The sequence below is a fragment of the Colobus angolensis genome, unplaced genomic scaffold (assembly GCF_000951035.1).
Source record: "Colobus angolensis palliatus isolate OR3802 unplaced genomic scaffold, Cang.pa_1.0 Scaffold137, whole genome shotgun sequence".
NCBI lineage: Eukaryota > Metazoa > Chordata > Mammalia > Primates > Cercopithecidae > Colobus > Colobus angolensis.
This window is the reverse complement of record NW_012114455.1, coordinates 2,037,989-2,051,545: the sequence shown is the minus strand read 5'-3', so window position 1 is coordinate 2,051,545 and position 13,557 is coordinate 2,037,989. Positions and strand designations below refer to the sequence as shown.

The following is a 13,557-nucleotide window of genomic DNA, read 5'->3' as shown; positions in this document are numbered from 1 at the left end:
AGTGGGCTTGGGGCTGCAGATGCTGGGGCTGTACTCACTCTCAGAACTCCCATCTCCCCGAGCAAAGCGGCCAGGCTACTGAGAGAGCAGGCCTTCTATTCCCTGGGAGGGTCCTTGGGGCCATTCTGGGGGATGAGGTGGGTGTCCTCAAGGCCATTCCAACACTCTGTGGAGAACCATGTCATCTTCCTCTGTTCCTCCCAAACTGCTGCCCCTCTTTATCTGTCCTGTCCCAGCCTGGCTTGTCTCAAAACCTCAAGGCTGCAAGTCTTTCCGAGAAAGCCAGGAACACAGCTGCCAGTTCCATTCCCCAAGGGGGGAGTTCCAACTCTCCCTCCTGGCTCCAGATGTAAAGGAACAGCTGTGGGGTGGCAGGAAGCCCAGTTGGCAGCTAAGCAGGATCTGGGAAGATGGAGAACGAAGGCGGGAGAGACAGGCAAACGGCAGGAGTGTTATGATTCTAAAGACCCAGGAAAGAAACCGTTTCATCCCCTGGCCCGGCAACTGGCTGATAGGCCTTGCCAAATCCCTTCGACGCTGCCCTCCAGGCCTGCCCACCCCATCCTGGCAGCCTGGGCTGCTGGCAAGACCTTCCATAAACTCCATTTTCTGGTTCCCACTTAATCTGAGAAGGGAAACTTGGCTTTCTTTGTCTGACCCCACCCCTGTCCTTAAAACACGCACCTCCCAAGCATGAGATTTGGGTAAGTGAAGAATGGTGGGGGAGAGAGGAAGGAAGGTGGGAGAGGACTCTGGCACTCTCATCTGGCATCCTCCAGCCCCTCCCTCCTCTGGGCAGTAACCCAGAATGCAGGGTGCCAGGCTGGGTGTCTGCAGACAGGGCTGCTGTGAGCACCACTCACTCGCCTGCTGTGCCAGGGTGATAATGCATGACCAGGCACCCAACACTGGACTCAATAAGTAATTATTTCCCAAGTGATCATGCCCTGCTCTGGTCTAACAAGCCTGCCAAGTGCTACAGCCCATCCCATGCCTTTCCCCACCTGAAAGGACACAGGACATCACAACTGCTTCCGTTTTAGGAAAAATAGTTTAATGGTAGGTTTGTAACCTCTTTTCTAGATGAGGTCCCCTTCTTGGTGGAACCCCCACACCAGTGCTCTTCCCATGCCTGCTGGGAGGTAGCAGCTCCTCTCTGGAGGGCACCCACCCATTCCCAATGCCCCTGTCCTCCTGGGAGGCCGGTGCTGTGTCTAGGCCTTGGTGGGGCCATCACTGTAGGTTTTTATAAAAAGTAGGCAGAATACTCTACTCGCCTCTTTCCTGGATGCATGGGACCAGCCCACAGCACCTTCCTACCCCTTAATTAAATAGCCCATTAAATAATCTCTTGGTGCTGGCAGAGAGGGGGTGCCACAGCAACGAGCCCCCTGCCCTGGCCGGGCTCCCATGGTTCCAGCACCCCCACCCTGACTGGATCTCGGCTCCATAAGAGCAGCCAGGGGCATGGCCTCATCTCAGACCTGGCCAGGCCCAGAACTCCCTCCCCAGAGGGGGTGAGTCCAAGTGGGTCATACTGGCACCAGGCACCCCCATAGCCATGGACGGGGGTCACCCAGACAGCAGAGTAGGCAACCGACAGGCTACAACTCTTGCCCAGGTCAGAAGGACGTGAGGTTCTTGACGGCTCCCATCTCCAGCATCCGCTTAATGGCCAGGGCCTCTTGGGAGACATTATGGCCTGACCCCTGTGGAGACAGCCCAGGAAATAAACTGAGGGACTCCCAGGGACCTCTCTGTCCCCAGGAAAGTCTCCTTGCCCCTCCCCATGGCCCCACACTTCTTGGGAGCTCCCTTTCCCAGGCTGGTTCTTGGAAGGAAGACGAAATCCATGTGGCTGAACATGGAGGATGCTGGCCAGGGAGTCCAGATGCTTCGGTTCCAGTTCTGACTCCAGGAGCCACCTCTGGGTCTCAGCGCTGCTCCCACTCACCCAGTGTCCCTCTGACTGTCTGCCCATCCGCCCCCTGCCCCACCGTGCTCATGAGCTAGGCACTTACCGCCATGGACTTGAGTGTGATCTGCTCATAGTAGTGAATGGTCTGCTTCTTGTTGTAGGCGTCTGGGTAGCCGAAGCCGGCAATGTGCACCAAGTCACAGAGGTGGAGGGCCAGCGTGATGGCCAACAGGCCTGTGGTGGGCTTCTGAGGAACAGGGGCAAAAGGGTGTTAGCGGGAGCCCTGCTCCTCCCACCGTCATCTCTGCCAGCGCTCTGCACTGGAACTTTCTGCAGTCATGGAAACGTTCTCCATCTGTGCTATCCAGTAAGACAAGCCATGAACTAATGAGCATGCAAATGGGGCCAGTGCAGCTGAGGAACTGAATTTATTTTATTAATTTTTAATTAATTAAATTGTAAATTTAAATTGCCACATGTGCTGGATGCAGAGGTGCATATGCCTATAGTTCCAGCAACTCAGGGGGCTGAGGTCAGAAGACTGCTTGAGCGCAGGAGTCCTGGGCTGTCGTGCACTAAGAATGCACCTGTGAAAAGCCGCTGCACTCCAGCCTGGGCAACATAGTGAGACCCCCCATCTCTAAAAATAAACAAATATAAATAAGTAAATAGCCACATGTGCCTAGTGGCTACCATTCTGGATGGTCCAGCTCCATACACTTGAGGGGAGGCCTGGGGCCTCTAGAGATAAGACTAACGATCAGAATGACCATCATCATCGTCATATCAGCTACCTTTTAAACACTATGTGCCAGACACTGTGTTTAGTATTTTACCTACCTACCAGAAGACATTATCTCATCCAGTCTCACAAAAACACTTGGAGGTACATATTATTAGCCCCGTTTTACAGATGAGAAAACCGGGGCTTACCAAAGCGTTAAGCCACTCATTCAAAGGAAAGGAAGTGTTCTGCCCTCCTCCTTGGAGAGCCTGACCTCATTTAGAAGACCTGGGGGCTCTGACATGCACTAGCTGTGCGACCCTCTATGGGGGTGGCACTCTAATTTTTTTTTTTTTTTTTATAGAGATGGTGTTTCACCATGTCGCCCAGGCTGATCTCGAACTCCCGGGCTCGAGCGATCTGCCCACTTTGCCTTCCAAAGTGCTGGGATTACAGGCATGAGCCACCGTGCCTGGTCTCTCCTTTAAAGCAGGACAGCAGTACCTTTCCCATCCACCTTACTGGCTGCTCTAAGGACCTCACTTGCTCATGCCTAGTTCATCCACAGTGATGGGCAGCCTGATATTCTCACTTCTCCAACCTTGCCTTCCTCAGCTTCAGCAACCTGCTTTGCACACAATTTCAGCTGTCCATACCCATTTGGGAGCCATTCCTGGACCTCATCAGGCCTGTCGACACGCCAGCTTTCTCCCTCTCGGAGCTCTCCTGCCTTCTCATCTTCCACTCCCTGGCTGGGCCTTCTTTTTCCACCTTTGTTGCTTTCACCACCAGTGTGTCATCTCATCCAGTTGGGCTGACATACTTCCATGGCCTTCTAGCCAGCTCTGCCTGGTCACAGGCTCCTTACACTCACCAAATTCCTCCTCTTCCTGGCACTCTATTAGTTAAATATGTTACCATCTCCAATGCTGTCCAAGCTAGAAACCCAGAATTGGTCAGAAATCTCTCAATTCCACTTGTAAAATATATAAGGCAGAATCGTAAGAGAACCCCAGTGACCCTAACCCTCATGTAATCTCCTCCCTTGCGCGTGTGGGGAGCCCGTGAATATGATGCGATTATGTGACGTTACTTTATATGGCACAGTTGAACATAAGAGGAGAGGCTGTCCTGCTGGGCTTGACCTAATTACCTGAAGGTTTAAATCCGGGTGTCAAGACCAGAAGCGGAGAAGGTCAGAGATCTGAAGCACAGAAAGGATCTACTGTGCCATCGCTGACTTGAAGATAGAGGCTGTACGGCAAGAAATATGGGCCACCTCTAAGAGCTGAGCATGGCCCCCAGCCTCCAGCTGACAGCCAGCAAGGAAATAGGGACCTCAGTTCTACAATTGCAGGAACCAAATTATTTCAACCACAAGAATGAACCTGGAAGCAAAATTTTCCCCTAAGCTTCCAGATGAGAACTGTCTGGTTGACAAACCGAGTCCAGCCTTGTGATAGCCTAAACAGAGAACCAGCCACACCCTGCTGTTCTGATCTACAGGACTATGAGCCAGTACGTGGGTACTGTTTTAGCCCGCTAAACTTGTGGTATTAGTTAAGGAGCAATGGAAAGCTAATACAGGCTGGGTGCAGTGGCTCACATCTGTAGTCCCAGCACTTTGGGAGGCTGAGGCGGGTAGATCACCTGAGGTCAGGAGTTCGAGACCAGCCTGGCCAACATGGCGAAACCCTGTCTCTGCTAAAAATACAAAAACTAGCCAGGTGTGGTGGTGTATGCCTGTAATCTCAGCTACTTGGGAGGCTGAGGCAGGAAAATCACTTGAACCTGGGAGGTAGAGGCTGCAGTGAGCTGAGATGGCACCACTGCACTCCAGCCTGGGAGACAAAGCGAGACTCGGTCTCAAAAAAAAAAAAAAAAAAACCAATACAATCCAATACAATGTTGAGTCCATTTCCTCCTTTTCCCTTTCCACCGCCAGGAGCTGGGTTCAGGTCCTGGCCCTCTCTCATCTCCCTCTCCAGCATCCTCTCCATCTGTAATCCCATGCATGGCATGAAACTCCTCCTTGTTGCCCTTCAGCACCACTTGTACTGGAACAGTTCAGTGCTGGAGATGCTGCCTGCTCTGGCCAAATGGAATGCCTTTCCCCAGCTCTCTGCCTGATCCTTCCAGACCCAGCTCTAGCACCACCTCCTCTGGGGAGCCTCCCAGACATCTCTCAGCAGATGTCTGTTCCTCCTCTGAGATTCCACGACATTGGGAACAACTCTCCATTGTGGAATTTTATCACTCCACAGTGCAAGCTGCATTCTTACTCTGCTAGACTGAGGTCCCGTAGGGCAAGGAGCACAACCTCCTCGCCAAGCATGCAGACTCGGGGCCTGCCATTGAGCAGTCACAAAAGCAGCTATTCACCACCGAACATGGAATAACAGGAGATGCTCAGTAAACAATAAAATCATTTATTCAAAATCTGGCAAATATTCAAAGAGCAGGCCCTGTGTACCGGTCTCCAGAATAGGTCTTTTACATCATTATTATTTTTTAAAATCCTACAACAGCCTTAAAAGGTCATTATGGATATTATCCCACCATACAGGCAAGAAAAACAAGGCTCTGAGCAGTTGACCTGCCAAGCCCCACAAAGCACACAGCACAGCCAAGCGCCATACCTGTGTCTGCTGGTACCCGTCTCTCACCATCCCACAGGGCCTCCCCAACGGGCTCCAAGATATGGGTGGAAGTACTTGGGAAGCTACAAAGTGGGTTAAAGCCCACCAGCTGAAGGCTACCAGGGCACTGCACTCAAAACCATAACTTGCTATGGCTCAAGGACATGAGGTTAAAAAGAAGAAACACATAACCTGTGGTCGGACACAGTGCCTTACACCCGTAATCACAGCATTTTGGGAGGCTGAGACATGAGGATCACTTGAGGCCAGGAGTTTGGGACCAGCCTGGGCCACACAGTGAGACCCCCATCTCTACAAAAAAATTTAAAAATTAGCCAGGCATGACGGTGCATACCTGTAGTCTCACAGCTACTCAGGAGGCTGAGGCAGAAGGATCACCTGAGCCTGGAAGTTCGCGGTTACAGTGGGCTATGATTTCACCACTGTACCCCATCCTGGGTGACAGAGTGAGACCCTATCTCTAAAACAAAACAAAAACCCATAACTTGCAAAACTGCATTGACTCCCTGCATTGACACCCCATCCCAAACCATGACATGCAAGACAAACTGTTGAAACTCCAACTCTTATAACTTGTTCAGACCAGTGTTTCAAGATAAGATCACAGATGAAGGGTATCTCATAGTAACCGCATGGCTCAAGTTGTTCCACAGATCAGACCACTGATTGTTCCAGCAACTCCCCAGCTGACAAATTCTGACCAGCGCCTGCCAAAATCATCCTCTCATACCAGCCCTTAAACCAGATCCAGGCCGTCCCCATCCCTCCCCACTTAGTAAACGCCCCTTGGTTCTCCAGAGTGTGGACTCCCCTTGCGGCAGCAACTTTCATGACAGGTGTGTTCCTGGAGGGAAAATGCACACCACTGCCTCTGTTATGGGGTCCTTCCACGGCTTCCTAAGCCCATAGGAATGTCCCTCCTACATCCCACCCAGGACCCTAGCCTTCGGACCCGACTTCCCATCATCACCTGCTTAATCTTCCGTGGCTGTTGCATTGGCAGGCTCAGCAGTTTGTCAGCTGCAATCTCCATGAAGAAGGGGTTGAGAATCCGAATCTGTTTAGGGTTGACATCCCAGATGAGCGGAGGCTGTTTCCAGAAACCCTTTCGCACCTAGGAGGATGGGGTCAGAAGAGAGACAGCAGCAGGTGAGGCCGTTTCTCAAATCCAACCCAGTGGTCCTCAGCCAGACGAGGGGCTCCAAGTGATGGCAGAGGCCTTCAGGAACACAAGGTGACAGGAAAGGTGAAGAAAGGTGAAGTCTGTGCCAGAGATGGGAGACCAGGAGAGGACCAGGGAAAGAGAGGAGGAGAGGAGCCCCCTCGGGAGGCCAGGTGACCAGGTGTAGAAAGCAGAGGGTCGAAGCCATGGACCACTTCCAAGACTATCCACACAGGTAGAAGGGACTAAAGTTTTAGGCTGTCTAGACACTTGACAAAAAAGCCAGAGGGGACAGTTCAGCCTGTGACTGATGGCAAAGTGATGTAGTAAACTCTTTCTGGGGACCGTCTGTTAGGACACACGCCTCACTGCTCTAACCTGCCCTCGGCCTGGAGATGGCTGCTGGAGGGTTCCTCGGCTCCCGAGTTCCTCACAGGCAAACACCTACTCAGAAAGCGTTCCTGTTGCAGACAGCCCTGGAGCGTGAGTGCCTTTGGCTGCTGCCACCTGACGCCTGCAGGCTTTTATACCCAGTTGCTGGGGCGGCTTACTGGAACACCACCATTGGAGGGCAGCCTAAGGCACTGACTGCCGGGAGCCTAGTTCATGCTGTCCCCGCACAGGCTCTTTTTTTTTTTTTTTTTTGAGACAGAGTCTCGCTCTGCCACCCAGGCTGGAGTGCAGTGGCCGGATCTCAGCTCACTGCAAGCTCCGCCTCCTGGGTTTACGCCATTCTCCTGCCTCAGCCTCCCGAGTAGCTGGGACTACAGGCGCCCGCCACGTCGTCCGGCTAGCTTTTTGTATTTTTAGTAGAGACGGGGTTTCACCGGGTTAGCCAGGATGGTCTCGATCTCCTGACCTCGTGATCCGCCCGTCTCGGCCTCCCAAAGTGCTGGGATTACAGGCTTGAGCCACCGCGCCCGGCCGCACAGGCTCTTTAGGACTGCCAGGCCGACATCAAGGAGCAAGAGGTCCTGACTCGGGCAGTGTCCCCGCCCCCAGTCTATCCCCCAACTTACCCGCTTCTTATCACTCAGGATGGTCTCAATCCAGTGGAAGTCCATTGCCTTGAAAGCCACCAGGACGAGGAGTGTGTCTGGGTTGTTTTCTACTTTGGGGTCGAAGTGGGCAGATTCAGGGTAGAAGAGACGCATGGTGGTCTTGGAGCCCACGTCACCCTCATAGCCAGCCACTGGGGCATTGTTCAATCTGGGGGTTGGAGGGGAAGATTCCCATCACTAGAGGCCTCCTGGGCCTGTGTACAGTCCCTGGCTTGGACCAGCAGTAGGAAGAGACAGTCACACACACCTGATGACCACATCGTACTTGTTGATGGCATCTCCCAGTGAGCTGTTCCGCAGCCGGTGCCCGTTCCCCACGACCACGCAGCGGCGGCACCTGAGGCTGCCACAGGAAGAGGAGTGGTCAAGCCCAGAACTCACCCCTGCTCTACCCCACGCTCACTGCCCTGGATCTGCCTGGGCCCATCTCAGGACCACTTCCTAGACCCCCTAAGCCCCTGGTCCCCGTGGAGCAGGCATCACCCCATGGTCCTGCTTACGGTCATGCTGACTTTACACCCCTGGGCCAGGCCATGACTGTTTCACACGGGGGCAGGAAAGACGAGAAGGTGCCCAGACTGGAGTCGGGGGAGTGCCGCCTTACCTCTGGATGTTCTCGGGGATAGAGGAACTGGTGATGGCTAGCACCCGGAGGAGCAGGTCCTCTACAAAAAGAGCCAGGCAGAGGGACTGATGCGACAGCCAGCATTCTGAAGGCTGCCTGCCCTCCCTCCACTGCTCCTCAGAGCCCTGGCTGCCTTCTTCTTCCCCTGACTCTGGTGCTGGAGCCGGACTCAGAACTTGGGCACTGGGGCCAGGGACAGCAGAGAATAAGAAGCACTCTGGTCACAGTGAGCCCATGGTTCCCACGGAGCTGGGTGGGAACTTACCACTCCCCTTGGTCCCATAGGGCAGCTCGTAAGCAGATGGCGTCTTGACCCAGAAATAATCCTTAAGCTGCAGGAAGATGGGCTGATCCCGGGAGTAGCTGTACAGAGGTGAAAGCCGGGTGGGGATGAGAACAGAATTAATCTTGATGCCAGAAGCAGGGTTAGGCCCATGACTAATATTATAAGGCCGTCACTTCCCTCCCTGGCTTCACCTAACCCATGTCCACCACCAAGGCTGCTCCTTCCATCTACTGCTCACACTGAGGCTTCCCTCAATCCCAGCTCGCTCCATGCCCTGCTCTACCCTCCTCACCCTTGAGACTTACTTGCCAAAGAGCTTAGAGGCCTTCCTCTCTGCCTCACCCTGGAGGCACGGCTCCTTCTTCTCTGGGATGGGAAAATAAAAACTGGAGAGAAAAAAGGACAGGAGGCAGAAGCCCCAGTCAGACCCAGGGGCCCATGTTCCAGGCAGCCTAAGCCTTCTCCCATGGCATGAAGGTCCCAAGGTCCCAAGCAGGAATCATCTCAAGTTAAGTTCCACTGATCCAGGTCTTCCTGCCCCTGCACTCCCTGGGTGAGGGTCCAGTGAGACATCCCAGGCCCTACCCGCATCCACCCTCACGGAAGCACTCCGTACCAGTAGCTGAAGGGATGAGGTCATGCGCTGGCTTTTGGAATGTTCCTGCCCTCCTAGGTCCCCCGCTCCATGATGCTCCATCCCTAAGCCCCGTCCCTGACAAGAACCAGTGGAACGACATGGAAGGTGAACTCACAGCTCGATGTACCTCTCTTCCCGGGAGATGGAATACAACACCATGACGACCAGGACCAGAGCCAACATGGCCAGGAGCTTCCAGCCTGCAGGACACATGCACAGAGGAGCTAGAGGCAGAAACAGGCAGGTACAGTCCCCGTCCACCTTCCCACCTGCCTCCTTCTGAGCCCCTCTGACCCCTGACTCAACAGGAGCAGTCTCTGGTCCTCTCCTGGCCCTGGCTGAAGGCTTGACGCTGATTGTACCCAGTGTCCTTCAAGAAGAAGAGAAGGGCCCCTGGCTCCCTGTCTGTCCCTCCACAGCCCCCGAGGTCCCAGGATCCTGCTGAAGACGGCTTCTGGAGGCCTGTCCTCCAGGGTGGGGGAGCCCTCGGACGACACTCACGGGACTTGCTGACCATGTTTCTCAGCAGGCAGCAGGATTTCTGGCGAGAGCTGTCATCCCGGCTGCCTCGGGCCACCTAGGAAATAGGAGTCACAGGTGTCTGGTCGGCTTCCAAACTCTCCTGCCTAGACACCGGAGCAGGACACACCCACCGTCCGCCCCCCCTTCCTCCAGAAAGCAGGAAGCCGTTCCCTGGGGCAGTCATCCTGAGGGTGACCTTTCTCATCCAGGATTCCTCCTAACTCCTCCAAGGGTAGCATCAGGGATCCAGGTGAGTCCTGCCATGGAAGGGAAAACCGAGGGTCCAGCCCTCACAGACTTGGTCCCAAGCCAGGCTGGCCTACTGCAGCCTCTATGCGTGGTTCTTCTCACCATCCCCTTCTGCATTTTGACCCAGGAAGGGCCAGCTCCAGGAGGCAGACAGCTACCCCCACCCACTGCTGACACGAAAGTTAAGCCAACTCACTGTGTGAGGGCTTGAGTCCTATTTTACCCAAAAGAGGTTAACCTATTCTCCACCATCCAAGGCGTCCCTTGGTCAGTGCCTGCCTCTCCATCATCAATCCAGCCAAACAGGTCTGCTCAGGCCAGAGGCTGGGAGTGAGGGTGGGGCTATGACATGGTCCTCATGAGGGCTCCTTGATCCCTTCTAGATCCTGACCAAATGCAAACAGTGCTCACGCCTCCCCACCCAGCCATGGGGTAAGCTCAGGGAGGGAAGGTGTTTGAATGGGGAGCACAGGGAGCTGGGAGGGTCTGGCCGGCCAAAGAGGAGTCAGGAGACGCTTCCAGTAAGGGTGAAGACAGTAAGGTGAGGACTGTGCACGGGAAGGGGTGAGCTGCTGTTCCCCCATCACACAAGCAAAGGCACCAGCTCAGCCAGGGCCACGCTGCAGAGTGACTGCAGAAGAAATTTCTGTGGCTTCCACAGCCACACAAAGAGGCACCAGATGCCACGTGCCAGTTTCTTCATCCACGCCATGCTTCCTGATGATCTGGATCGGAAGAGTCACTTGGACCACTTCCTAAATACACATTTCAGGTCCCTTCCCTGGAGACCACCGTGGTCAGCCTGACTATGGCCTGGGACGGGCATTTTCACAAACAGCCCATGTGAATCTGACGGTCCATCAGGAAAGGGAGGCAAACACTAGTGTTCGTGCACCAGTGGAAACCTTCCATGTTTCACAGGGGCTGGGGATAGCATCTGGATGAGGTCTGGTCCATTTTACACACCATTAACCAATGACCCTCAGCCCTGTCCTGTGATGAAGTCAATGTCCTGCTCCCCAGCGGACTCATTCCCAGGCCCCGCGCTGAGCCCACAAACACTGAAGAACCAGAGTCCTGAGTCAGAGGAAACAACCAGGCAGGGACCAGGGTCAGACTCCCTTGGGAGAGTCAGAAGCACCATCCCCAAACCCCAGAGGGCATGAAGCCGGGCCCTGTCCAGCCAAGAAAAGTGATCGGTTTGTAATCAGCACAAGTTCCCTAGGACTTGTAATCAGCACAAGTTACTAGGACAAGCTGTTGTCCTAGTAACTCCCCAGACAGCTCTTCTGAAAGGGGCACACCTTCCCTACCCCTCACCCCACAGAAATCTCTGAGTCATTCCCTACACACGGCCCTCCTCGCCTTCATAGCATTTCCCATCTGTCATCAGCTTAGTTACTTGTTTGATTTCTGTCTGTCTCCCCAACTGAGATATAAGCTCTGGGCGGGTTGGAATTGGGTCTGTCCCGTTCGCAGCTCTAGTCCCACATGTAGCACGCTGCCTGGCACACAGTAGAGTACATCAGAAAGTACTGAATGCGTATCAGGCTGGTTACCGTGGACGATCACATCTCCCTCTCTGACCTGCAGTTTCCTTGCTGTCAAACTGAGAAGTCAGCCTATTCCCGCTGCTCAAAAAAGGCCAGATCCGTCCCATGGGCATCCCAGAGCCATTCTTAGACAAGTGGATTCTTTGGCCCCCTTCCAGACCTATAAAATCAGAATGTGCATTTGAACACGATAGCCTGGCGATTCATATATCTGTCTGAGTTTGAGAAGCACTGGTCAAGCCTGATGTTCTTGATTATGGCTGAAGAGGAGACTCACCTGAAGTACTTAAATTTTTTTTTTTTTTTTTAAATGAGTATCTGGGTCCCAACACCTAGAAATTCTGAGTTAATTCATGTAGCCCAGCACTGGAATTTGCTGAAGCCCCCTGGGTGATTCTAAAGCGCAGCCAAGGTTGAGAACCACTGGTCTGGATGATCTGTGGGTGATCTGAAAGCACACTTCTCAAACCTTGCTGTGCACATTGTGACTCAGAGGATGCCAGATGGGGGTGCAGGGCAGGCAGGGATTTGCATTCTAACCAGCTCCCAAATGGGGCCTGCTGTGTGGCTGGAACTACTCTTTGAGTTGCAGGGCTCCGAACCAGGATCCCTCCAGCTCTAACATTTCAGGACCTTACGAACTGCAGCCTCTCTCACCCTCCCTGCTCCCTCTCTACATCTCCCTTGCATGACCAGCGTGCATTTCATCTTCCTTTCTATTCATAAGTCACAGCATTGGCTGCACAATGCAATGACCTGAGGAGCTTCAACATTTACTAGGCCCCACTCTCCAAGATGTTTATTTAATTGGTTAGGGGTGGGGCCCAAGCATGAATAGTGAATAGTGAAACGAACCAGCAGCCCACCTCCTCGGTGATTCTACAGTGCAGCCTGGGTGGGGAAACACTACTCATTTCACCTTTTGTGAAAGACAAATACTCAGACATCCTCCAGGGCTGTCCTCCAGGGAAAAGACCTTTGGCGTCAGAGGTGAGCCGCCCTAACCAGACCTGAACAACAAGACAATTAGCCCTTCTTCGACCTCTTCCCCAGTAAAGTTCTACATTGTCTTGTCTTCATTCCAAAATAGCGTCAGTGTTGCGCTAAGTAGACTGGGCGAGTCTTAGGGTTTGCTCTGCTATACCCGACCAGGGATTTCACGAGCCCACCCCCTCCCCTTGTGGGGCCATGCGAGAGGATTGCTCAGTGGCCCCAGGCATTCCAGAGCTTCCGGGGCTGGCTGTGCTGCCTCAAGACAACATGGCGCCTTCTCCCAGCAGCTACCCCACATTGCTGGTCTAGCTCTGAGCATGAAGGGCTGGAGAAAAGCCACAGTAGAGTACCTGGGTGGGAAAGCAGGCATCAAATCCACTCATGTCCAAGGGGACCAGCTTCTCACCAGGAGGCCAGCTCACCCAACCTGCTGGGCAAAGGTGCCCCCAGGTAGGAAGACAATCTGCTCTTCTTGGTGCTCTGCCAGGAACCAAGATGTCCCTGGCCGAAGGGAGCTGGTCAGTTCTGCCACAGAACTTGCCCAAGGGCAGAACTGGGGGACAAGGTGAAGAAATAAGGCCCACTGGAGGCAGAAACCAGGCCTCCTGCTGCCCAGCATTCATGGCCTAACATACAGTGAGTACTCAGCAGGTACCTGCCAAACCAAGAGAGGCAGAACTAGATATGCCCCCAGGGGCACATTGTAGTGCCCAGCCCCTCAGAGACCCTGGACCCATAAAAGTGATATGGCTTAATGTTCTGGCGAAGGGGTCTGCGAAGACCAGAGGGGCAGAAGCTCGTGGTGTACTTGCTGGGTCTGTGATCATACGCGATCACTTATTCTTACTGTCCTCAGTTTTTTTGTTTTTTTCCAGACAGAATCTTGCTCTGTCACCCAGGCTGGAGTGTAGTGGTGCCATCAGCTCACGGCAACCTCCGCCTCCCAGGTTCAAGTGATTCTTGTGCCTCAACCTCCTGAGTAGCTGGGACTACAGGCATGTGTCACCACGCCCGGCTAATTTTTGTATTTTCAGTAGAGATGGGGTTTCTCATGTTGCCCAGGCTTGTCTTGAACTCCTGACCTCAAGCGATGCACCCACCTTGGCATTGCAAAGTGCTGGGATTACAGGCGTGAGCCACTACGACTGACCATCACTGTCCTCAGTT

The 13,557-nt window shown here is 53.7% G+C and overlaps 1 protein-coding gene across 3 annotated transcripts in view; it reads right to left on the bottom strand.

Annotated features, from left to right (window-relative positions):
- Positions 1-1,032: 1,032 nt before the first annotated feature.
- Positions 1,033-13,557, bottom strand: part of ST3GAL4 (ST3 beta-galactoside alpha-2,3-sialyltransferase 4) — a 61,347-nt gene continuing 48,822 nt past the window's right edge. The window contains exons 1-11 of one of the 3 annotated variants that reach the window (XM_011934649.1): positions 12,264-12,322; positions 9,575-9,650; positions 9,189-9,273; positions 8,742-8,822; positions 8,416-8,513; positions 8,130-8,190; positions 7,773-7,868; positions 7,484-7,673; positions 6,273-6,416; positions 2,022-2,165; positions 1,033-1,709 (exon numbers count right to left, since the gene is read on the bottom strand). In XM_011934649.1, coding sequence (XP_011790039.1) covers positions 1,623-1,709; positions 2,022-2,165; positions 6,273-6,416; positions 7,484-7,673; positions 7,773-7,868; positions 8,130-8,190; positions 8,416-8,513; positions 8,742-8,822; positions 9,189-9,273; positions 9,575-9,650; positions 12,264-12,311 — 1,110 coding nt within the window. In that variant the 5' untranslated portion in view covers positions 12,312-12,322 and the 3' untranslated portion in view covers positions 1,033-1,622. Of the gene's footprint in view, positions 1,710-2,021; positions 2,166-6,272; positions 6,417-7,483; positions 7,674-7,772; positions 7,869-8,129; positions 8,191-8,415; positions 8,514-8,741; positions 8,823-9,188; positions 9,274-9,574; positions 9,695-12,263; positions 12,323-13,557 lie in introns of those variants that run through there. The other 2 variants (XM_011934652.1, XM_011934650.1) reach the window with 2 other exon arrangements.